General features: G+C 51.2%; 1 protein-coding gene across 1 annotated transcript; it reads left to right on the top strand.

Moving 5' to 3' along the window:
- The first annotated feature begins 5,576 nt into the window (after positions 1 to 5,576).
- On the top strand, positions 5,577 to 21,627 carry b4galt1l (DP-Gal:betaGlcNAc beta 1,4- galactosyltransferase, polypeptide 1, like). The gene is made up of 6 exons (XM_039758129.1): positions 5,577 to 6,069; positions 8,557 to 8,792; positions 16,414 to 16,601; positions 17,106 to 17,228; positions 17,416 to 17,520; positions 20,752 to 21,627. Exons 1-6 carry the CDS (start codon positions 5,754 to 5,756, stop codon positions 20,885 to 20,887), a joined length of 1,104 nt encoding a protein of 367 aa, XP_039614063.1. The 5' UTR covers positions 5,577 to 5,753; the 3' UTR covers positions 20,888 to 21,627.
- The last annotated feature ends 934 nt before the right edge of the window (positions 21,628 to 22,561 follow it).

The raw sequence follows: 22,561 nt of genomic DNA, 5'->3' as shown, positions 1-22,561 counted from the left end.
TGTAACTGGAAGACTGTAACAGGGATATTACGGACAGGAGGACTGCAGTCGTTTTTATTGAAGGAAATGTTTTATTAGTATGCTGTGACTACGAAGACTTTGTTACTGCCTGGTCACCTCTCTGGCCCTTGAGGACGTGTTGACGAGGGATGGATGTCGCTGCTTTTTTTGACAGCAGGTCCAGATGTGCTTATCCCGCTGCATTGCTCTTTAACGCAGACCTCCATAGGAATCGCCGAGTTCTCTTTTCACCACAAAGGCGGCGCCCTGTTTGTGTTTGAATGCCAGTCGTAATCAGTCATGCAGAACCTGAACCTGCTTTTATTCACATTACATACACATAGCAGCTGCCAACTACAGAGTGCGGATCACTGTGTGTGTGTGTGTGTGTGTGTGTGTGTGTGACTGATCGTTTTCCTTTGAATTTTGGGTGCAGAAGAGCGAGTTCGGCCTGATCTGCCACCGCAGCTTTATTTTTATAAGTCGCAATGAATAGAAGATGAATGATTGTGAATACTTGAGCCGCCTTCTGCAAATTAGTCCTCGCATTTCTGATGCCGATCATTCCAGAACAGACCTCTTAAGCCACCCATCCACAGAATCTCAGCGTTATTGCGTCAGATTAGGTAAACATCAATCGCACGTGATCGTTTATTTATTTTTTGGTGACTGTTTAATCCGACTTGAACCCGGGTGTGCACTACGCGCAGAATCGGAAAAGGAACCGATTGAAACGGACGTCAACATCCGACGTTTAACATCAACTCGATGGACTAACAGCCCTTCCCTCCACATCACCTCACAGGCCATCTCTATATCAAAGATCGCAGCCTTACGCCCCCGTGCCCCCCAATGTCCTAAATCCTCTTTGGTATCTGGACCGACACGCCTTCTGTTTAATGCCACCGTTCATTGATCTTCTTTCCATTTTGTGACAGCACTTGGCTGAGAGTCTCTTCCTGGTCGTCGTCTTGGCTGTGCTGTGCTTATGCAAATTCCGAGAGACTGTGTTTGTGGGGGGGATTGACAGTTAAGGCGGGTGGGGGACTCACGTCATCATCTCCCCTCCCATTCACCTCATTTCGTTCTGAGCTGAGCTCCGCGGCCAACGCCGTGTTACGACTTTGTCAGACTGCCACCAAATACTCACAGAAAAATCCACAAGTTAATACACACGCTGTCTCTCGAGTTTCTCCACACTGAATCCTCCAGGCACTACTTACAAAAGGTCACATTGACAATCGTGTTACGTTATTTTGAAAATCTTTCCTTTTCTTCTCGATTCATTTTACCCTCGCACCCCTTGGTTTGAGAAGAAGTATGAAAAAATATGAGGTCAACACAGAAAAACAGATCACCAATTCAAGCTTTATGAATAATCGATTCGCCATCAATAATTGGTTTGGTAAAGCCATACTCGGTGTAATCCTCCTTCCATTTTATAATTTTTCCGCCACTAGCCATGATTAAATGAACGGTAAAAAAGTAAGAGCGAAGCGAGGGTGACTTATTAAGGCAGGCATATATATGACAGCAACACTCATGACAATGTCAATCATGTTACGTTATTATTAAAATGTTTCCTTTTCTTTTTCATTACTTCTTTAACACATTACTTCTCCGCTGCGAGGCGCGGGTATTTTGCTATATATATAATATATGAATGACATCCAAAGAGTGCTGAGACTTTTGATATCATGAACGTGTCTGCAAAAACTGGGGTCTCCTGCCCAGCAAAAGTCGAGCAGCCAGCGCACGCGCATAGCTGTGCCGGCCTTTGAGACGCTGACTGCGCTTCTGCCTTAAGTCAAAGTGAGCACTTTTCATTTTTTTCATCCTCCCCCTGCGCTATAGCCCAGACAAGTGCAAACACGGGACCCCTTTTCTACACCGCGGCACACTAATATTAAGGCGATTCACACTTTCTTTTGCACGTATACGATTATGAGGTCCTCACCTCGGATTATGAAGACACGCACATGAGTGGAGGACTGACAGTGCCATCACAGCCGATTAATGGTGTGGACGTCTCACCAGTCTACACAAGACCCACCGCGACTGTCGCCAAAAGGCGATCATAACGTCAGCGAACACATCTCTCTATACTATATAAAAGAAAAAGGCAACTTTCCTTTCTTTACACCTTTTATCCCAAACCAAAGCCTTTCTCTCTTAACACTGCAGAGGACACAAAACTAATTTTCTTTAAATGCCGGTAAGGCACATTACCAGAGGCACAAATTTGAACGTTCACATAGAAAATGTAATTTCTATACCACAGCCGTCGTGTAGCGCCTTTCAAAAGGGATCAACTACCGAGAGATGATCCATATACATTTTAGCTGCTGTTAGTTACTTACCTGTTGTGTTACACAGTCTTTAAAATGTAGTTTACCCGCAACCACTCCAGTAGTGCTCAATGTACCTGTACTTCTTAAAACGGTAATGTTTTACTGTTTAATAACTTATAGACTATATTTTATTTTTTCCCTTGCATTCAGTGACCAAAGCTATACACACACATATAGACACATACATATATATACACATATATATACCTATGAGTATGTTTGTATGTATACCTGATATATATAATATATACACACACACCTATCTACATTGTATATACACACACACACACACACACACACACACACACACACACACATATATATATATATATAATTTGTGTGTATGTATATGTATATGTAGACTCAAACCCATTATGACAGCAGCAATCCAAGCTCTGAGAAAACACTAAAAAGCAGGCGTGCCGGACGTCGCGGCACATTTTCTGATGCAGCGAGACGGAAACAACTTCGTGACAATTACTTTCACAATCATGTTACGTTATTTTTCAAATGTTTCCTTTTCTTTTTCATAACTTCTTTAACACACTACTTCTCCGCTGCGAGGCGCGGGTATTCTGCTAGTATTCAATAAAACGATAAAAACTAAGATTCCATTTTAAGTTTCTAAACGCTTTTGTGATTGAATTGCGTCACATTTCACACTCTTTTGTCCACCGTGGCACAATCTTTTTTTATTCCTACTCTTTACCCCCCTGCGCCCCAAAAGTTCACCATCATTATTCATTCTGATCCACTTGGTGCATTTCTCCCAGTTCATTGATGCCACTACCCTGCCGTGTTTTAGCTACAATCAGATGACGGTGGTCACTAACCCTGGTCGTCTCGCTAATTGCTTCTCGAGAGCACATCCCTGCTGTTGAACCTGAGACCAATGTCAGCTGCTCTAACATTAATTCATGTCGAAATTTGTATTTTCCGTTATCCCTTCATTTACCATCCCATAATAATTATCATTACATTTACCCCACAAGGCATTGAAGTCGGCTCCCCATATATTGTACTGCTGGTTCATTCAACGACTCCTCTGCCAACCTGTTACAAGGATTATAAAAACGGATCATTTGAACACTTCCTCAGTGATTTTATATTCTAATATTACACCCCCAGGTTTTAGAAATATCACACCACCACCTCGGCCCTCCTGACAAACACGATCATCGGGTCACGGGGGTCTGCTGGAGCCAATCCCAGCCAACAAATCCCAGGCAGGGCGCCAGCTCACCATAGGGCACACACACGAGACCATTTAGAATCGCCAATACACGACACCTGCACGTCTTTAGACTGTGGGAGGGAACCCACGCAGACACGGGGAGAACATGCAAACTCCACGAAGGGTGGACCCGGGAAGCGAACCCAGGTCTCCTAACTGTGAGGAAGGCAGCAGCACTACCCACTGCGCCACCATGCCGCCCCAATCATGCCTTTTATATAAAAATCCAGACTTTCCTGAAGCCATGTTTTACACACAAACACACACACATGCAAGGGCACAGTGGGCACAGTTCAGAATCGTGGCGCGCACACACACACACACACGTGTCCTGTCATTTCTGGCTTCTTTTGAAGGTGTTTAATGAATCTTTTAAATTCCTGTCCATTTGCTATTAAACTCCTTGCTCTCCATTACAGAATAATCAACACCAACTGACTAACTAACCAACCATCAACCCCGCTAGCTTCACCTTCTGCCTCTTTTATTAAGACGTATCTTCTCAGCTGCCGTCACGATCATCTTCATTTTTTCTGTTTTGTGTTTCACTTGACGGGTACAACTGAGCACATCATCAAAAACCGGGAGTGCTGCCCCCTCCACCTTCTCGTATACTCAGATATGGGGCTGGAGATTTGAGGAGTAAACCGCAAGACGAGGATGATATTTGTATATGATGGACATTAAAGAACCATCAACAACAAATCAAATCAATAATATATTGATCAATTCTTTTAAAAGTTGAATAAATCGGACTGTGCAGCTGCATAAATAAAAGGTAAACTGGCACTTCTTGTTAATGGGAATAGCCCAAAAGTTGATAGAAATTGACGTTTTGGACCGAATACTTGTATGCACAATTTGGTTGACCAAAGTGAAAGCGGACTCAGGTTATCGTGTTTGCACACGCAGACAGAATTCCAAAAATCAGGGAGGTCTAAAACGCCGAAGTTTTGGAGGATTGCAATACTTTCCCAATACCTCTCATACGAGAAAGTACTAAAGTGGACCCGTTTCTCTATTTCTAGCACTTTTTTTTTCACAATCTGGACTGTTCTTGGTTCCTTTTCTTTTTGTGTTTTTCACTCATCAGATAATATTATTCATTGTTTTTGCCTGATCGATTTCAGCAGCCCTTTTACTTAATCATTTGACATCCTCATTACGCTACCTGCATGGTGCTGAGCATTGTATCCTGAGCATTGTATCTGCACCCTCAGTCCGACAGTTTTTCAAATCTGTGATGATCTCTGCTGACCGCAGCAATGTGTCCATACCTCGGGGTGAGCGGATAACACATCGTACCACACTGTAACTTTAACTCCACCAAAACAGACAAACCGTCAAGCCGATGAGCGCGCGTGAATTGTTGTAAGGAGCCTTTAATTCCACTCGCGTGACCTTTTCTTCCTCGTTATGCTATATTTAATTTTCGCTCATCATTTTCTTGCAGACACTTTCAGTCTGTAACGCCTTACGTGTTTGTTCCTATCAGCAAGTCCCCATCTTTTAACATTTCAGCCACCTCTCCTACCTCCTTTTTAACTCTTTAGACAATGCCGTCGGACTAACGTTAATACGTTCATCTTCTTTTCAAAACTTAAGGATTGTTTTACGTACCCCCTTCCTTTTCCTATTCCGACTCACACTTAAGTCACTTTTCCTCTCCCCGCTCCCTGTACCCTAATCTTGAGAACAGTCATCCAAGTCCACCACACCCTCCTTCTCCTTTTCTACCCGACACTCCGTACTGAAGCGGCTACAAATCAGTGTGTGCCAGCCGCCGCCAGGATTTCCTCCGCCTTCGTTGGGGTCCCTCGGCTCTTGCCTCGACACGAATTTGTTTGCTGCGCCCAATGCCGCCTCAAACCGCGCGCGTGCGCGCTCAAGAGAAGAGTCTGTGAGCGCCTTGTAGCGCATGGGGCGTGGCGTCCCCCAAGTCCCCGCCCCTTTCCGAAGGCTCCGCTTTACACCCCAAACCCCCCCTCCTCGGCCAAAGAGGAAGACGAAACGCAGAGCAGGAAGTGAGCGCGTCGTGTCCTTAGGCGAGCGTCGCCTTCAGCGCCAGTTGTTGAGCGCTTTTTCCCGAAGGGGCCGCTTCGTGAAGTGAAGCGAAGCTCATCACCTTTGCGCCGTTTCTGGGTTTGTGAGCGGAGGTGGGGACCGACATGTCAGGCGCCGTGAACGGCCTCGCCCTGCCGGGGAGTTGCCTCCAGAAGACCTGTAGCGTGGTGGTGGTCGTCTGCGTCCTCCATTTCTCAGTCAGCCTGCTCTACTACTTCAACACTTTCCAGGGTCTGCGAGATAAGATCTTCGTTCAGTCCCAGCAGCACCAGGACGTGGACACGCAGGTAACGGAGATATCCAGTCGGACCGTTGGGGTCCCTGCCCAACCTCGGACCACCACTTTGGCCCCTCCGGTCGCAGAGGCGGCGGCCCCAGTCGTGGACCTGCCGGCGTGTCCAGAGAATCCGCCGCTTCTGGGTGAGTCGAGCCGGGGGCCGGAGAATACGGGGGCGAGGGGGAACTGGAGCCCTAAGTTTGGAAAGGTCTTATGACGGGGTTGAGGGATACGAGGAGTGCCAAGTGGGCAGTAGGTGTCATTAAATCGTTTAGGCGGTGAGTTTTGGTAACTCCGAGAGGCTCCAGGGTGCCCCCTGACTGCACCGTACTGGGCAGGGGAGGTGGGATACGAGGACGTGTCATTTTTGTAGAGAGGCTTTCGGTCAAGTTGGCCTCTGGGCATTTTGATGAAGAGCTTTAAGGTTAATGTTCGGTCCCATTGGGGCAGGACTCAGGTGGCAAGATGGAAGTTGGGCAGAGCGGAAACCCTCCGTGTTGGCGATCTTGGAGGGAGTGGAGTTTGTGTGTTTTTTTTGTCCCCCTAACCCTGATGCCATCAGTAACATTTGAGATGAGCGGATATTGGTGAAGATGTGGCGTAGAAAGCCTCAGAATTAGAAGAGTGTGTGCAGGGGACTTGACGAGCGTTGCTCCCTGCTAGTTGGAGCCATTGAATGGCACTGAGTGGATTGTGAGGGCATTTCAGTGACATTATTGGGCGGAGAGGCTGCGTGGCATGGAGTGAGACACCGTAGCTAACTGCTGATTCGTGCCTCTTGGGCTCCAGAATTAGTGCTGTGGCCTCCTGCCGTCGCTTTTCTCTCTTCTTCTTCACACTGCTCGTTTTTTCCTGCTAACTTGGTGGCTGACTTTGGCCTATAGAGATAAGCGTCCTGTGACCGGCTAATGAGCTGACATGTCGAGTGACACGGTTTGTGTAGCTGCTCGGGGCAGTGGTGGGCACATTCTGAAGTCCCCTTTGCCACTTGCCCCGGGGTCTCGCTATGTTTCGCAATACAGGTTAGTCCCCTTTCAGGGAATTCTTGCTCATCGTCTTGTGTGCTTTGAAATTTTATGTCTCGGTGTCGTCCTCGGGCATTCTGCTGGCAATTTGTTAGGTGGCCCGATGTGTGTTAATCAAAGGTTAGTCATGTCACGCAGTGCGGTCGAGGTCCTTGTGCCCTCCATGTCCTGTCCTTTCACCCTTTGAGACATTTAAGGTGACTTCTCCTGATGCTGCTGGCGGCCCATTCTTTTAATCCTGTTTGGTGTGACAGCAAGGAGACCCGCGTCGGCCATCTTTACCTCACAGACCCATCAGTGTGTGACAATTCATGACACACGACTGGAATATCTAAATACTGGCGTCTGCCAAGAGTGACGGTGGGCGAAGTAAGGAGTCACCGCTCCTTCTGACTTGGCCTTTAATGTCATTTCGAATGTTACCTTCTGAGTCGTCTTCAGATAGAGGCGTCCCGTAAGCATTTGAAATTCATACCGAATGATTTGCATTTCAAGTTAAGACTGCACGACACTGGAAAAAAGTGAGATGAACGATAATTAATGTGACAAATCGGAGACCAAGGTTGCAAATACTGGTGATAAGTTGAGCTTGTCAGTTGTATTTTTATTAAAACACAAAAATTACAGTCAGTATTGCAAAAAAAAGTACACATGTTGTGTGCAAAATGCAATCCATGCTGCAAAAAATATTCACAAAAGTAATGCTGTAAGTCAGGGGTCCCAGGGTCCAGTGGTCATTCTCACCCTTTTCTTAACTAGTGACCTGCTTTTGCTGCTAATTCACCTCTTTTTCCATTCATTTTGATGAATAATTATAATACGTTTTATTTATATAGCGCCTTTCAACTTGCTCTTGAAGACTCGGACCCCTTCATTGTTTCTCTTTCCTTAATTAGCAGCCAATCAATAACGAGATACAAAAAGCGGACCAGCAAACTGTGTCCGTCTGTCCGTCGTACAATAAAGGTGAGGGTCTTAGGAATGTCGATGTGCTCAGGTCCACGAAAACGAGAGCGGCAACACGCCACGGAGTTAAAGAGCGGCTTTAGTTTACGCCGACCATCGGCGCCTCATTCAGCAGCTGCTCGGAGTGTGCGGCCCTGACGTCGTCGGTCTTCCGTTGGCCCACTCGCTTCACGTTTCATTTCTGTTTGGGTGCCAATTAAAGAAAGAAGTGAAGCAATTTGGGGGAATGAGGAAGAAATTCAGGTGACAAAATCAAAAAGGAGCGGCAACACAGGCCACTAATTAAGAAAAGGCGTCGAATGACAAGCTGCCGCCTGGAGAGCCCTGCTGTGCCCACAACACTCCACCTGAAGTACATCAGACTATCCAATCGGATTACAGAAAGCCTGAGCAGTCTTGGCCTTGGGGTGCAGTTGCCCGCCTAGTCTCTGGGTATTTGGTCTCCGAGCTCCAGGTGGCTCATTAGGGTTACCGTTTGTTTGTGGAGACGTTCAGAGTGAGGAGGCCGACTGCAAGACGACGTGCTGACAAGCTGCGTTTGTTTATTAGGGTTGGTGTCTGAGCGGAGTGCATCATGGGAGACGAGTGCCGCCGCCTTTTGCATTCGAGTGAAGGTCTTTGTTTGTCCTCTCTGTGCAGTGGGCCCCCTACGGGTGGAATTCTCTGACATCATCAGCTTAGACGATGTGAGGAGTCAGAATCCAAATCTTCGTGATGGAGGGCGCTTTATGCCCAAGGAATGCAAGGCTGTCCAGAAGGTGGCGCTGATCATCCCTTTCCGAAAGCGGGAGGAGCACCTCAAGTACTGGCTCTACTACCTGCACCCCATCCTGCAGCGGCAGCAGATCGACTACGGGGTCTACGTGATCGAGCAGGTAAGGCTGTCATGGCGGGCATCGGGGACGTGTGCCAGGAGCGAGAATTCTCCTGGAAGTCAAGGTGGGCAGACACAGAGGAGGAATGTCCAGGTGCCCCAGACAGTGCAGGGTGGTGGCTTTATTTGCTTTTCATGAACAGACACGTGGCACAATCCCTGTTTGCTACCCACACATTTCAAAAGTGGCATGCAGCCTCAGAGTGACTCGCAGCCTGCTTGTGCCTCCGCTCATCAGGTGTGAGGTCCTTACGGCCCCCTGGGTTGAGACTTGTGCCGTCTGCCCAGGGCCTTTCTCATAAAACCCCCTCTGCCCGTCTTTGGTTAGCATTGCTAAGAATGTTAATTGGTGCCTGCATGTACTTTTATTGACGTGAGCCAACATGGGCGCTGCCCCACTAGGACAGTGAGACCCCTTGATTTGGGAAGCACTAGAATCAGGCTGTGATCATTAAAGGTAACCTTAGTGCCGGGTGGAGTGGGTTGACTGCCCCAAAGTCGGAGGAGGAGGAAGGCCAATGCAGAGGGTATGATGTGACTTTGAATGCTGCTGCTTTTCTCAATGGCTTCTTTTTCTTCTTTTCTCTTTCCCACACTTCCCTCTTTTTTCCTTCCTTCCTTCCTTTCTTGCCCCAGTCCTTCCCGCTGGGGGATGCTGTCCCTTTGTCCGTATTCCAGCACACGCACAGAGGTGGAGACACGTGGAGCACAAGGTGGCCCTCTCGTCGGTAAAGTGGAAGTACGCTCTTACTATTCTGTATGTGCCCCGTCATTTGTCTGAATCATCGTGTCCATGTGCTTTGCTGATTTCTGCTGCCTCCATGTTGCTCAGGGGCGGAGCCAAGCCAGCGAGGCCGAGAGCGGGCACAGCCAGCTGGGTCCTTGAGTTTGTGCACTTTAGTAATGGTAACATACCAGTTGGGGTCTGGTCTTGGCTCACTGGCTTGGATTGTTGTACTGGCGAACAGACCTGAAATAAGGAGGACCCTCACACCTCCTGTGTCTTTGGAGGACCATCTAGGGGAGCGTTGGAAGACCTCAGTGGTTTGGGTCAGGAATCCACAGGCCAGAGTTTACTTCTCCCCAAAGGCTTGTGGTCCTGGACTCTGAGCGTGGCCTAAGTGACCGTACGTGGCACACAGTGTCTCATTCGAGACACGTTTGAGAGAGCAAGTTATGCCCGGTGTTTGTGTCTTCCATTGTCATCTACTTTTTCCCAGCATTCCACATAATAGAAATCTCTGGAATATAGCGACTGTTGTTGTGGAGAGAATAACGCGTCCGTTCTCTGTGTGTCTGCAAACATGAAAAACCAGGCGCAGAAGTGGCTAACGCACACAAATGGGCTAGCTGGTAATGTACCCAAAGGTGTGCCCTTCAGCAGGTCACAAGTTTTACCTGAAATACCAGCAGCTTTCACAGGTCGTACCGCAAGGCCCTTTGTCAAACACCAGATGAATACGTGGAGGCTGTTGATGTGTGAGCAAACAGAGGAGGCCAGAGACTGGCATCGGTGGGTGGTGCAGCTGAGTCGTTTGGCACAATGTACTCTCGCCTGGTGTGTGTGTGTGTGTGTGTGTGTGTGCGCGTGCATGGTCACATATGGGGCAGGCCTGGGCGACACAGAGCTAAACGAGGACTTCAGGATGGCAGGATGACTGTGGGCAGAGAAGCCGATTGGGTGATCAGACAAGCGCCCATCTGCAGCTGCATGCAGTACGCGGTCCTGGGGATGATCCTTGCTGCTTTTACCGTTGGCTCCTTTGTACGCGGTCACTTGTTAAGTCGCCTACACTGTCCTGCCACACTTGACCAGAACACGTCATGTCCTCCCAGGGTGCGGGTTGTGAGCCAGCTATCAAACTGGTGAAGGGGGAGAGTCGCCATGTTGTGGTCCCTTCTCTTACCCTGGGGATTTAATAAGACGACATCCAAGTCGCTTCACGCTGCGGTTTCGTTAGGTGCCTTGTGACCCGAGGACAAGAGTGATAAACAACTGTGACTTTTTAATTGAATCCATTGTCACATCTGCTTTCAGCTGTTGCTTTGGCATCTTTGGCACAAGAATATAAATCATCTCAGCAATTATAAAAATATGCAGCAGACGTCTGTCACTGACCTGAGCCAACTTGGTTTTGTGTGACAGGCAGCGCCATCCTCTTTTGTCTAATGCCAGCTGTTGCCCTCAGGCTGCAGGTTTCAGCTTCCAAAGGTAAGGAGTGTCAGAACTCGCGTGCTCCTTGAGCTGCAAGCGTTTTAAACTCACTTAGTTGTGGGGACGACGCTAAATGTTACCTTCTGCACTGCCATTTTGTGTGCTGTTGTTAAAAGTCCTTTTTCTTCTCCTTCTTCTTCTTCTTCTTCTTCGTGTTGATCCGAGGGCGTCGGTTGTCAGATCTCTGGAACAATGGCTTCCGTTTTTGTACTTCACTGCAGCAAACGTAACAAAGTCTACCTTTCCTCGGTGGATGTGAAATGAAGCAATCGAGTGTCATGACTGTGCGATTGGAGTGTCGGCTTGTACTTTTAAATTAAGATATTTCAACGTCACATTTTTATACACGGAGCCCCCCATTTTCAGGGGCTCTAAACTGTCAGGACAGACTAACCTGATCCTAAATACAAAGATTTGGTTGAAAGTCACTGACCCCCTGAAGTCTGAGCCCACGGCCGTCCCCCAGAGCTGCTCCGCCAGGCCTTGACTGCGGTGGTCTTCGGGTGCTGCTTGTTTGCTGGGCTGCCTGGCATCACTTTGGTCTTCAGCCAGTGAACTGCATGTCCTGGTGGGCTGCGCTCAGTTGACGGACTCGGCCAGTGAAGAATATTCCGCTTGTTTGTGTTGAGAAGCCCTTAGTTTGCTGTCCCAGCGTGTGTTTAGCTCGTCGTCCATCAGTGCTGTGAAGTGTCGTCCTGTCAGGTTTGTCACATTCGTTTGAAGCTGGGCTGACAGTGTGGCACCCCGGGCACTTCAGAATTCCTCCTGCCACTTGTGCCAGCAGTCACATCAGTGACTTCCACCGGCAGCCATGATGATCAGGCCATAACACGGCCTCCGCCAGGTCTCACGGGTGACGTGGTCTTCATCGGATGACGCGCCGTTTCTTCTCTTGTCTGTCCATCATCCTGTTCATATTGATCTGAATTTCATTTGTCCAAAATCGTTCCAGAACTGGACAGACGTCTAAAAAACGTTTTCTGGCCAAGTCTGATATGTCCTTCCTGTGCTTGAGGCTCACCAGTGGTCTGCCCTTTGTGGTGAACCCCCTGCCTTTACTTCATGAGGCCGAAGTGCAGAGTGGTCTTGCTTTGGCTCCATGCCATGAAGGGGTTCTTCTTCACCCAGCACCGAATTCTGCAGTCATCCAGCACACTCGACTTCGGTGGGTTTCCAGGCCTTCTGGTCTTTGTTCTCTTTCCTGATGTGCCTCTCCTGGTGTTTCTCTGATGGGCTTGCTTGGTTTTGTCAGCCTAACGGTGGTCTGTCAGCTCTTTGGACCCCAAACTGAGAGTTCACAGCCTCAAAATTCAAATTCCACACTTGGAGTGAAGTGCAGACCTTCCAGCTGCTCGATGAGATAATGAGGGTCCGGCCGGCGAGCAGCTGGTCAGTCAAATGTCCAAATTCGTTTGAGCCCCTGAAGGGGTTGGGGTCGTGTATGAAAATGGCTGTCATTCCCAAACTTTGAGTCCAGTCACATTTCAATTCCTGCGTCACGCCACGTATTGAGCCAAAGTGCCGAGAACCGCGTCGCGTCCAAACACTCGTGGAGATGACTGCGTGTGGGATTCGAGCCGTCCTCGCCCCCCGGTGGGCTTTGCTGTTTGCTCTGACAGTTTGGGGTCAACAGCAATGGCTTCTCCCTGACGTATGGCTGCCTGTGGCGCTCTTGTGCGGCTCTCGGTGTGCCTTCACGTTTGTTTGCCCCCCTGGACCTTCACTGCTGTATGTGGTGTGTCGTGTGTGCGAGAGCCTCATGGTGGGCTGATGCTCAGAAGGCGCTCGCAGGCCCCTCATTTGATGACGGCGTATTTCACCGTTGAGCTAACTAACCTTTAACTTTGAGCTTTAAACTCCGCGCAGAGCCGCTCGACATGTAGGCGAGATGACGTGAGGGGCAGCATGGTGGTTTAAAGCCTCCCGGTGTCTGTCTGCTAAGTGAATGAATGTAAATTCAGGGCCATTTTTATCCAAAGCGACTTCCACACGAGGTCTGCGTAATCCTGGCACAGTCAGGTGTGGCACATCAGGATAATCTAGTAGACGGCAGTCTGGGCTCTGCTGTACAACAGGTCACAAAATGGACGGTCATCAGTGAAGAGCTGTAGGTGAGACAGAACAACGCAGGGCCGGCTTGAAGAACTCCTCGGTGCCCTCATCGCTTTGGCAGACGTTCCCAGAATAAGACGCTTCTTAACGGCGTCAAAGCAGTGCATTTGAATGGCTATGCCATGCAGTGAACTGGCGCCTCGTGCCAGCCTGCCAGACCCCTTAAAGGTGATGATGCTGAATCAGGAAGTCACCTGGGGGTTCTTGTGCTGTAGAGCTGTTGGATTCAGTAGTCGCAGCGGGCATCAGTAGGGGTTTGGGGGGGTTGAAGGTGAGGTGAGAGAAAGTGAAGAAGGCCGGGTGACGGTGGCATGTGCCCGCTGTTGAATGGACGTTACGTGAAGATGTTTGAGTTCTTGGCCTGACTTTTCAGGAGTTCAGCCACCCTGCTTCTTATTCGGCTTTTATTAACTGATCTGCGCGCCAGCGGACGTGACGCACAGAAAGACCTGCAGGCCGGCCATCCACATTCACTGCTGTCGTTGGGATGCCGCTAATTAAGGGAGCAGGAAAAGCCAAAGTCACGGAGTTTAAAACGAGAGCAGAAAGCGAAGGTTCAAAAAGGAACAGAAGGAAAGGCAAACTCATTCTGTGATGGGGGCCAAATGACAATGACTGGGAGCCTGGAGGGGACACAAACTCCAAGGGTCCCAGGACGACTGATCTGGAGAAGCACCACCCTTGGGTCCGGGGGGTTTTAGGCTGAGCCCGTGCTGGAGTTTCACAGTCGGCCTTCTACCTCCGAATGGTCCCCGGCATTCTCTTCTCTCTGTTCTCCGTGTGGTTTCTGATGTCACTCGACTCGCTCGTCTCTCTTCTGCTCTTTTCCTTTTCCTTTGTCTTTTTTTTGTGTAGTTTGCTCCTTTAATTGTCTCCCAATAAGGCCACAAAAAGGACACAGCAGCTCCGGAAAGTTCCAGGGCTGCAGGACACGAGTTGTTGAGGAAAGAACGAAAGAGCGGAGCCCCCTCAGAGATGAAGAGGGGACACGACTGAAGGGTTTAAAATGGTGAAGGGAATTCGGCGACACCGGGGCTTTAAAATGAGCTCGTCGGGAACACGCGGGGCGCAGCGTGGCACAGCATGGCGCGGTCGGGACACTTGTGAAGGCGGACAGTCGAGGGGAAGCTTGTCTTGTCTAGAGAAGTCGGCCGTGGCACCTCGGGGGATCACCAGGGCTAACCCTGACAAGCATGGAGTTGGAGCCCAGTGCCTCGGCCAGTAGGGGGCACCGTGTCTCTGGGTCCTTTAGAATTGAGTTTAGTGCCCCCTGCTGCTGTCAACAATGGCTGTAGGTGGGTGCCAGCGGCGTACACACACACACACACACACGTCCAGGGCCTTTCCTCACCATTAGCTCACTGAAGCTGCGCCATCTCTTTATCGCTGTTAACGTGTTGCCATGAAAAAGTCGGATGAGGCGCTCATTCTGACGTGTTTGTCCGACGCGCTCTGTTCTTCTCTCGTGCTCTTTGCTGAGTGCAGGCGCTTCTAGAGGGCTGTGACTGGTCGTCTGGTGAAGTGCAGGAAGACGTTATGCAAATTAGAGCTGCCAAGACACGGATTTGTTTAAACACGAGGAGAACAAAACAGAAACGAATCAGCAGTGCCAGCATTGGCTGACCTTTAGCGAGTTCCTGAAAGACGAGAGTTCAGTTCCTGCTGCCAGCTTATTGTGCCACTTTGCTCAAGTGCACCTCGACAGCCGTGTGGTGGTGGCTATTCCTGTCAACGTTGGTTATGCTTTCTTTCTTTCTTTCTCTCTTTCTTTCTTTCTCTCTCTCTTTCTCTCTTTCTTTCTCTCTTTCTTTCCTTCCTTCTTTCTTTCTCTCTCTCTTTCTCTCTTTCTTTCTCTCTTTCTTTCCTTCCTTCTTTCTTTCTCTCTCTCTTTCTCTCTTTCTTTCTCTCTTTCTTTCTTTCCTTCTTTCTTTCTCTCTCTCTTTCTCTCTTTCTTTCTCTCTTTCTTTCCTTCTTTCTCTCTTTCTTTCTTTCTTTCTTTCTCTCTTTCTTTCTTTCCTTCTTTCTTTCTCTCTCTCTCTCTCTCTCTCTCTCTCTCTCTCTCTCTGTGGATGCCATGTTCCCGCTCGCTCTCGACGCACCAGTGCTTCTGCCCTGCATGAAGACAGACTCTGTAACTGTGCCAGGGTGTCTGGTGCCCACTGCCTTAGTAGTTAAGTGGCTTTGGACTTGAGACCCTGAGGTTGTAGGTTCAAATCCCACCACTGTGACCCTGAGCAAGTGACTTGGCCTGCCTGTGCCCGCCAGATGAAGGCGTCCATTAGCCCCATCACTCGTGGAGTGCTCAGTCAGGTGGCTCATTAGCCAGCGCTGTGAGTGCCATGTCTGTCTGGCCTTGTTTTATTAGTCTAGCTGTGCCAAACTCTTTGAGTCTGAGGGGTCGGGTGCCAGCGTCCATGAAGTTTTGTACACCACAAAGGATGGCAGAATCGGGCCAGTTGGTAGCGTGTAATATAGTGCCTTTCACGAGAAACGAGTGCTGATGAGCAGACAAGTCAACGCGGTGGAGAGGGCGGGGCTCTTTGTACCCGTGTCTGTGCCGTTTATGGCACTCGGGTACAAACTGCGAATTAATGTAATTGTGGGCAGCTCGCCGTGTCTTTGAGGTTCTCGTAGGCCGTACACCTCGAGATGATCAGTTAAACGTACGAGGGGCGCGAATGAAGCTGGAGCTGTGGGGGACCCCAAGGACCGAACAGGGAGGCCCAGTGAGGTGACGCGCAGCTCGTTCTTCAGGTGACATCGTGACAGCGGCCTGTTCACATTTGAATTTTAGAGTGACAGCCGCTAACGAGGTGACCTGAGCCCGTTCCATTTGTTCAGGAAGTGATGCCAGTGTGGCACTGCAGATGTGGCTGGCCTTCGTGTCGACAAAGCGCCCCTCCAGGGAGTGCCCAGAGGGGCCGGTTGACGGAATTACGTTGTAATAAATCGGCAGGGGATTTCTCCTAGCGGCACGCAACGTCTCCTCGCGCTGATTTCTTTTGTGCTCCTTTGAAACGGAAACTGTCACCGCGGGCTGTGAGTGGGGGACATGGGGACATGGATGAGCAGTCAAGCGTGTGTCTCTTACAGGTGTGTGTGTGTGTGTCTGCGTGTCTGAACTGTGCCCACTGTGCCCTTGCACGGCTTCTGTGAAGCGGCTCTTTTTAGGGTGGCTCACATTGCGTGGCAGGCTCGAGGGATCCCGAGGTGCCAAGGCGAGGATGGCAGGAGAGCGTCTTGCGTGCCATTAACTGCCTCTTCTTTCTCTTTGCACTTTTACTGTGTAAAACAGAGCGGCGATGCGACTTTCAACCGTGCCAAGCTCTTGAACATCGGCTACGCGGAGGCCCTGAAGGAGTACGACTACAACTGCTTCATCTTCAGCGACGTCGATCTCATCCCGATGGACGACCGCAACATCTACAAGTGCTACAAGGAGCCGAGGCACCTGGCGGTGTCCATGGATAAGTTTGGCTTCAGGTGAGCGTGTAGGCAGGTGTGACCGCCGGAGACCGCGTGGTCCGTCGAGCCCCTTTGGTCGGCCACGTTGTCTCGCACTGTCCAGTTACCAAGATTGCCCCTTCAGTTACACGACCTGCTAGCTTGTTCCCGATTCCCATGAGCCTTTGTGTGCGATTCGCTGGTTGAAAATGTCCTCTGAGGGTGGAAGCCCCTCGTCCACGTTGTCTTTTTGAGGTCCTCAGCTGCCCATTTGCTGTCCCCTGACTTTGCACACGTGAACCGCCGTCCTGTGTGGCCCCCAAACCCCCACCAGTCTTGCACTCCTTCACGGCGTCTGTGGTTTGTTGCTCTGACGTCATTCTGCTCAAGTCGGTGGCCGTTCGGCACGTGCCACAAACCCTGGCCAGCGGTCAGATCTGCCGTTGACATCTTCACGCCGTTGGGACTCGGCTGCCGTCCCGTTTTAACGACCCCTGAGTGAAGGCTCACTGCTCTCGTCCTTCTTCTTCTTCTTCTTCTCAGGTTACCGTACAATCAGTACTTCGGAGGGGTGTCGTCTCTGAGCAGGGAGCAGTTTGAAAAAATCAACGGCTTCCCCAATAATTACTGGGGCTGGGGCGGCGAAGACGACGACATCTACAACAGGTACGTACGTGGCTTCTCTCTTCTTGTGCCCTCGCCACCTAGCTGGGCTACCCTCCTTGTCAGAGCCCCGATTTTATGTCACGTCTTCCTCAAGTCGGCCGGCCGGCAGCCATGATGCCCGCTGCTTGTGTCGCGAGGAGACGGTTCAGCGGGTGACACAGTCTGACTTGTTGCTGCTCTTTGGCAGGATTACCTTCCGAGGCATGTCGATCTCCCGACCTGACGGAGTCATCGGAAAGTGTCGGATGATCCGCCATGACAGAGACGTGAAGAACGACCCCAACCCGCAGAGGTAACTCCTTCCGTGTTTGTGTGTAATTCTGAGCTGCGCGTGGCTGCCGTGTCGGACTCGGAGCTTCCCGATGTCTCTTACGGCTCATGCCCGTCGTCACCAGTCACTGGCGCGTTGGCGAATGAAATGAGACGACCTAGAGGTTCCTAGATGTCCGATCTTGACATGGGCAGCCTCCGGGGATAAAGCAGGAAGTGTAAATCACCCGAGACCACTCAGAGGCTTTGAATTGGCCGGAATTAGGCATTCGTTTGTTTGTTTGTTTGTGTGTTTGTGTTTGTTTGTTTGTTTGTTTGTTTGTTTGCAGCGGCTGTTACAGGCCTGCACTCGAGCTACGAGCTACACCTCCATCCATCTCCCAAGGCCACTTACCCAGCTGGAGCAGCACCTGGACACACACACACCGGCCATGTCTTTGGAATGGGCACCCAGCTGGACACGGAGGACATGAACCCTGGTCTCCCTACTGCTGTGCCACCCTGCCACTCATACCGCCAGCTACATTTTAAGCCGCTAGTCCGGTGCGAATCGCCAGGACTTTCATCAGAAAAAAGTCGTAAGGCCAGCCCACCTTAAAGACCTTCGTACCTCCTCATCAGCGTCTTTTTGTGTTGCGGATGTGCCAGTCGGCACTGGCAGCCTGCTGTGCCACCCCAGACGGACACAGCTCAAATCTCTTTATCGTGGTGAGAGGTGCCAGGAGTTGTGTGGCGTAAATAATAATCTCGTCATTCAGAACGTTCCAAGCCTTTCACACGGGCATCAAGGGGCATCTGTGTGAGCGTAGGGTGGCAAGAAGTGCTGAACACGGAGCTAAAGCGCCAACCGTCTCCATGTTCTACTCAAGAATATGGGGGGCTTACTGCACACCCACCACACAACAAACCCCTTCAGGATCCCAGATTAGGACCCGAGTGCAGCCATGTGGCGGGGGACACCTCCGCACCACACCAGTGCGAGGTTTTTAATGGTGGCTGGAGTGCCAATCCTGCCACCAATGCCCAGGTGGTTCCCCCTGCGGGTTGGGGGGGCCTACACGCAGGACTGGTTGCAGGTTAAGGGCCCACCGGAGTAGAGTCACTTCTGGCGTTTATGGGATTTGAACTGGCACCCTTCCCATCACCAGTGCAGACCCCCGCCCAACGCCAACTCGGCGAGTGAGAGGAGAGTTGAGGGTCAAACTGAGTCCTAAAAGGACAAGGGGCCCGAGTGTACGGCAGCGGGCATTAGGCTCAAATCCAGTGGGCACTTGTATTGTCATTCAGCAGCTCGATACTCGGCGCGCCAGCACTCGAACCTGGGACCTTGGGCTTGTAAGGCGCCAGTTGTTCCCATCCAAGACGACTTTCTGTCGATGGACGCCCGAGTTTTAACCCTTTGACAGCCACTTGTAAACTCAATGGGTTTTGGTTTGATTTGATATTTGGACCGCAGTCTTCACACGTCACCCGCTTCGCGCTGGCATTCTGTCAACATCACAGTAAGATGAATGCGCTCCTGCTTCAGTTCTGTGTTTTTTACCATCCTCCACTCACACAGATGCCCCTCGATACGCCACACAACTCCTGGCACCTCACACACCACTTGAGCTGGGAGGACTTCAGCTCTGTCCATCTGGGGGTGAGACAGCAGGCTGCCAGTGCTGATTGGCACATCTGCAACACAAAAGATGCTGATGAGGAGGTGCGCAGGCCTGGCATTACAACTTTTTTCTTCGGCCTCAGAGATTCCAGTGTTAAGCCCCCCGACGCAGACCCCCGATACCGCTGGCACTATAACACGTTGGACTATCGAAGTTAAAATCTGATGACAGTTGGCATTGCATTTTTATTTATTCAAAGACAAGGCTGTGCCCAAAAATGAAGCTTTTCAAAAAGGGTCCAATGCTGAGGGCAGAGATGTGCTGCCCCCTGCCAGTCTTTTTTGCCTGGCATTGTCATGCTGCCTTTACTTCACCTCAGGTGTTGGACAGAAACATAAGTGGCTCTGAAACGAGCGGCGCTCTGTGCCACCACATGGCATTTGAGGTCCAGTAGACCTATGGAAGCCGTCCTGAGCACCGCAGTCCATTAAACTGGGTGACGGGGCGGGGCTTGCAAATGGCAGACTTGCCACAAGAACAAGAGTCACCCGGGCTGCCGGGTAGAAGCGTCAGGTTTGTGTGACAGCAGGGCGTCGCCAATTGGCTCATAGCTTAGCGATTAGCGAGGGTCCACAGCACTCGGTGGCGGTCACACATGTCTTACATGGGTAGCGGTTTATGGCCAGATAGCGGGCAGACACTGTGTGGGCATATTGGCATCTGGAGAGGCCGTGATCTTTGGTGATGTGGGGGGTGGCGTGTATTGGCAGCAATCGGGCACCATGTGTCACCATCTCCCTGCCCTCTGAACTCGCTGGGTGTCGACATTGCAGACCTGTACAGCGGAGCCGCCTCCATTAACCTCTCGGTCTCCTGGCACCACCCACTTTAAACCCCCAAACAACACTGAAGTCCCCAGAATGACGAAAGTGAAGACGGAAATCTTTACAAAGAGCCCACCCCATGCCATTGGTCATCACTGAGATGTTTGCAGCCCACCAGTAGTCAGTTCAGTGGATGGCAGCACAGAAGGGCACAGCGCCCCCCAGAGGCCTTGTGGAGCTGACTGAGCCAGTGTGGACACTCGCAGGGACCGCCATCACAGCGCCAATCGGGTCAGGGGACACGACAAACGAGGACTCGGCTGTCATGCCACCTTCAGAGCGTCACGTCTGCTGATCCTGGCGTCGGGCTGCTTGTCACCGGCAGGGACTGAGAAGACGTGTTGGGGTCGAGGGAGGGCCGAGCGGACACATCGGTGTCACCTCTCTGCTGGGGTTTGGATGTCCTTGAGTGGCCCGGCCTGAGAGGAGAACCCAAGAAGACCCCGGGCTGCAGACCACCAAGTGCTGAGTGAAGGTCTCGACTGCTGTGGGTGGTCCATGGTGGGGTTTAGGTGCCCAAATTCTGAGCTTTGTCATTGTGGGGTGTTGAGATGATTGAGACCCCATAAGTACACGTGAGGAAGACTCTCGAGGCGCTGTGTGGTTTGATTATCGTCTCTCTCTCTCGTATATAGCGCCTTTCACACCCACCTCTCACATTTTTATTTTTGTACGCGGCCACCGTAGTAAAAGCGAGAGACCCCACGCCTGGCTTTGTGCCCGCCTTCCCCCCCACTGACTCTCGACTTGTTGCTCTCTCTGCAGATTTGACCGAATTGCCCGAACGCGGCAGACGATGGACACCGATGGCATCAACTCGCTGACGTACAAAGTGGTCGAGGTTCACAAGGACCGCTTGTACACCAAGGTCCTGGTGGATGTTGGCTCACCGAGCAGGTAACCATGGAGCAGAGACCACCTACAGACTGTGAAACCCTCCACCGAATGTGCCTTCCTGCCCTGTGCCCGAGCTTGGCACCGGGCCACCTCCCTCCTTTTAAGAAGACTCTTCATTATAATCTCTGTGACTCGATCGTCGGCTGGGCACTGAGCCCTGTACCCAGCCTTCCCTTGAAGTTGGTGGCACGTCTCACCCAGTGGTGCCCCCTGACAACTCGCCACGTCTTCCTCGGTTTGCTGTGCCCATATACCCCAGCAAACCCCAGGTCTCTTTGTTCTGTACTCTGGTGTGGACGTTGAGGAAGAAGGCTGGGAGTCATGGGGGGGCGTCCTCCTGCCAGGGGCTGTGCCCGGGACCGGACCGACAAAACGACTGGCGCGGGGTGGCGTGGCACCTCTTCAGATCTCAGGACCCTCTTGCTTCTGCTGTTGCTGGTGTTCACGTCTTTAGTGGCACCTTGGGTCGGTCAGATGAGCGTGACGAGGTCTGAAACGCTGACCCGGGGGCTTTGGGCAGCGCTCGGGGGCAATGACAATCTGGCCTGGGCAGCAGGTGCTGTCTCGGACCCCTGGCCTCATTTTATGTGCTTTTGCTCTTAGTGCCTTTTTCCATGGGGTGGGTAACTTTATATTTTTTTACAGAATGTCCATATGGCGCCCCCTGCGGGTTCGTTTGTATCGAGCGCACGAATGCCACAATACAGAATTTATTTATTTAATAAACACTTCAAACTGCTTGAATCGGCCGCCATGTCTGTCTTTGTTCATTGGCATTTGGTGGCTCGGAGCCCACCGTGTGACCTGTCATTCTATGCTGTTGTGCCAGCCAGTGGGTGACGAGCTAGTGACCTCAGAGGGCCAGTGATGAGCGAGCCCACCCTGATGCCAGAGCCCCTCACACTTGTGCAGCCTTGGCGAGGGATCCCATGAGCCCCACTGTCTGTATGTAGCGCCTTTCACTCAATGCATGCAATGCCCCCCCTGCCAGGATTTGACGCCATCAGCTGACGGGACAACTGAAGACCGGATGGCCCACCGTTTGACTGTCGGGGTCAGTTGGGCAGTCAATGGTGAGTGAAGGGTGGGTGCCAGTCTGTGACTGGGAGCCATCGTGTTGGCTCTGGACTTTCGTCATGGAATGAACAGGGTGGGCCACGGCTGTGGAGGGGGCTTTCACTTCAGCGTGCAAAGATCGGAGTCCAGCAGGGCTGATGGGTGTCCACACCATTGTCAGGGGGGCCGCCATCGGTCTAGCGGCCCCTAGCCCCTCTTTATCACAAGTGCAATGATACAGCACCTTGGGGACCCCACCATCTCCTCTCCCAGGCCTCCTCTGCCAGCCATTGTGTCCAGCATGTGATGTGCTGAGCTGTGCCCACTGCCCTGGCGGCTTCGTCTTTGGTGATGACACTGATGCTGAGGTCCTTCCCAGGCCAGCCTGAGTGAAGAGGGGCTGCCAGTCTGGGGTGCCAGGTGCCTGGTGATGTCCTTGTGTCGTGACTTGGACTTGACTCCTGGTCACTGCTGATGTTGCTGCCATTACTAGGGTCCTAACAAACCAGCGCAGTGTGTGACAAAGGTAGGGGTAAGTCAGTTTATATAGCGCCCCCCAAAGCCGGCGGCCATCTGCTGGAGTGGCGCACCACCTTTCATGTTTGAGACGCCGCGGTGGTCC

This window comes from Polypterus senegalus, chromosome 7 (assembly GCF_016835505.1).
Source record: "Polypterus senegalus isolate Bchr_013 chromosome 7, ASM1683550v1, whole genome shotgun sequence".
NCBI classification, from domain to species: Eukaryota; Metazoa; Chordata; class Cladistia; order Polypteriformes; family Polypteridae; genus Polypterus; species Polypterus senegalus.
This window is presented reverse-complemented; position numbering and strand designations above follow the sequence as displayed.

Excerpts from the sequence above, each read along its gene's own strand:
- b4galt1l (XM_039758129.1), top strand. The coding sequence starts at position 5,754 with ATGTCAGGCGCCGTGAACGGCCTCGCCCTGCCGGGGAGTTGCCTCCAG. Across the intron at positions 8,793-16,413 it reads GGGTCTACGTGATCGAGCAG|AGCGGCGATGCGACTTTCAA; the intron begins GTAAGGCTGTCA and ends TGTGTAAAACAG. Across the intron at positions 17,229-17,415 it reads GACGACGACATCTACAACAG|GATTACCTTCCGAGGCATGT; the intron begins GTACGTACGTGG and ends GCTCTTTGGCAG.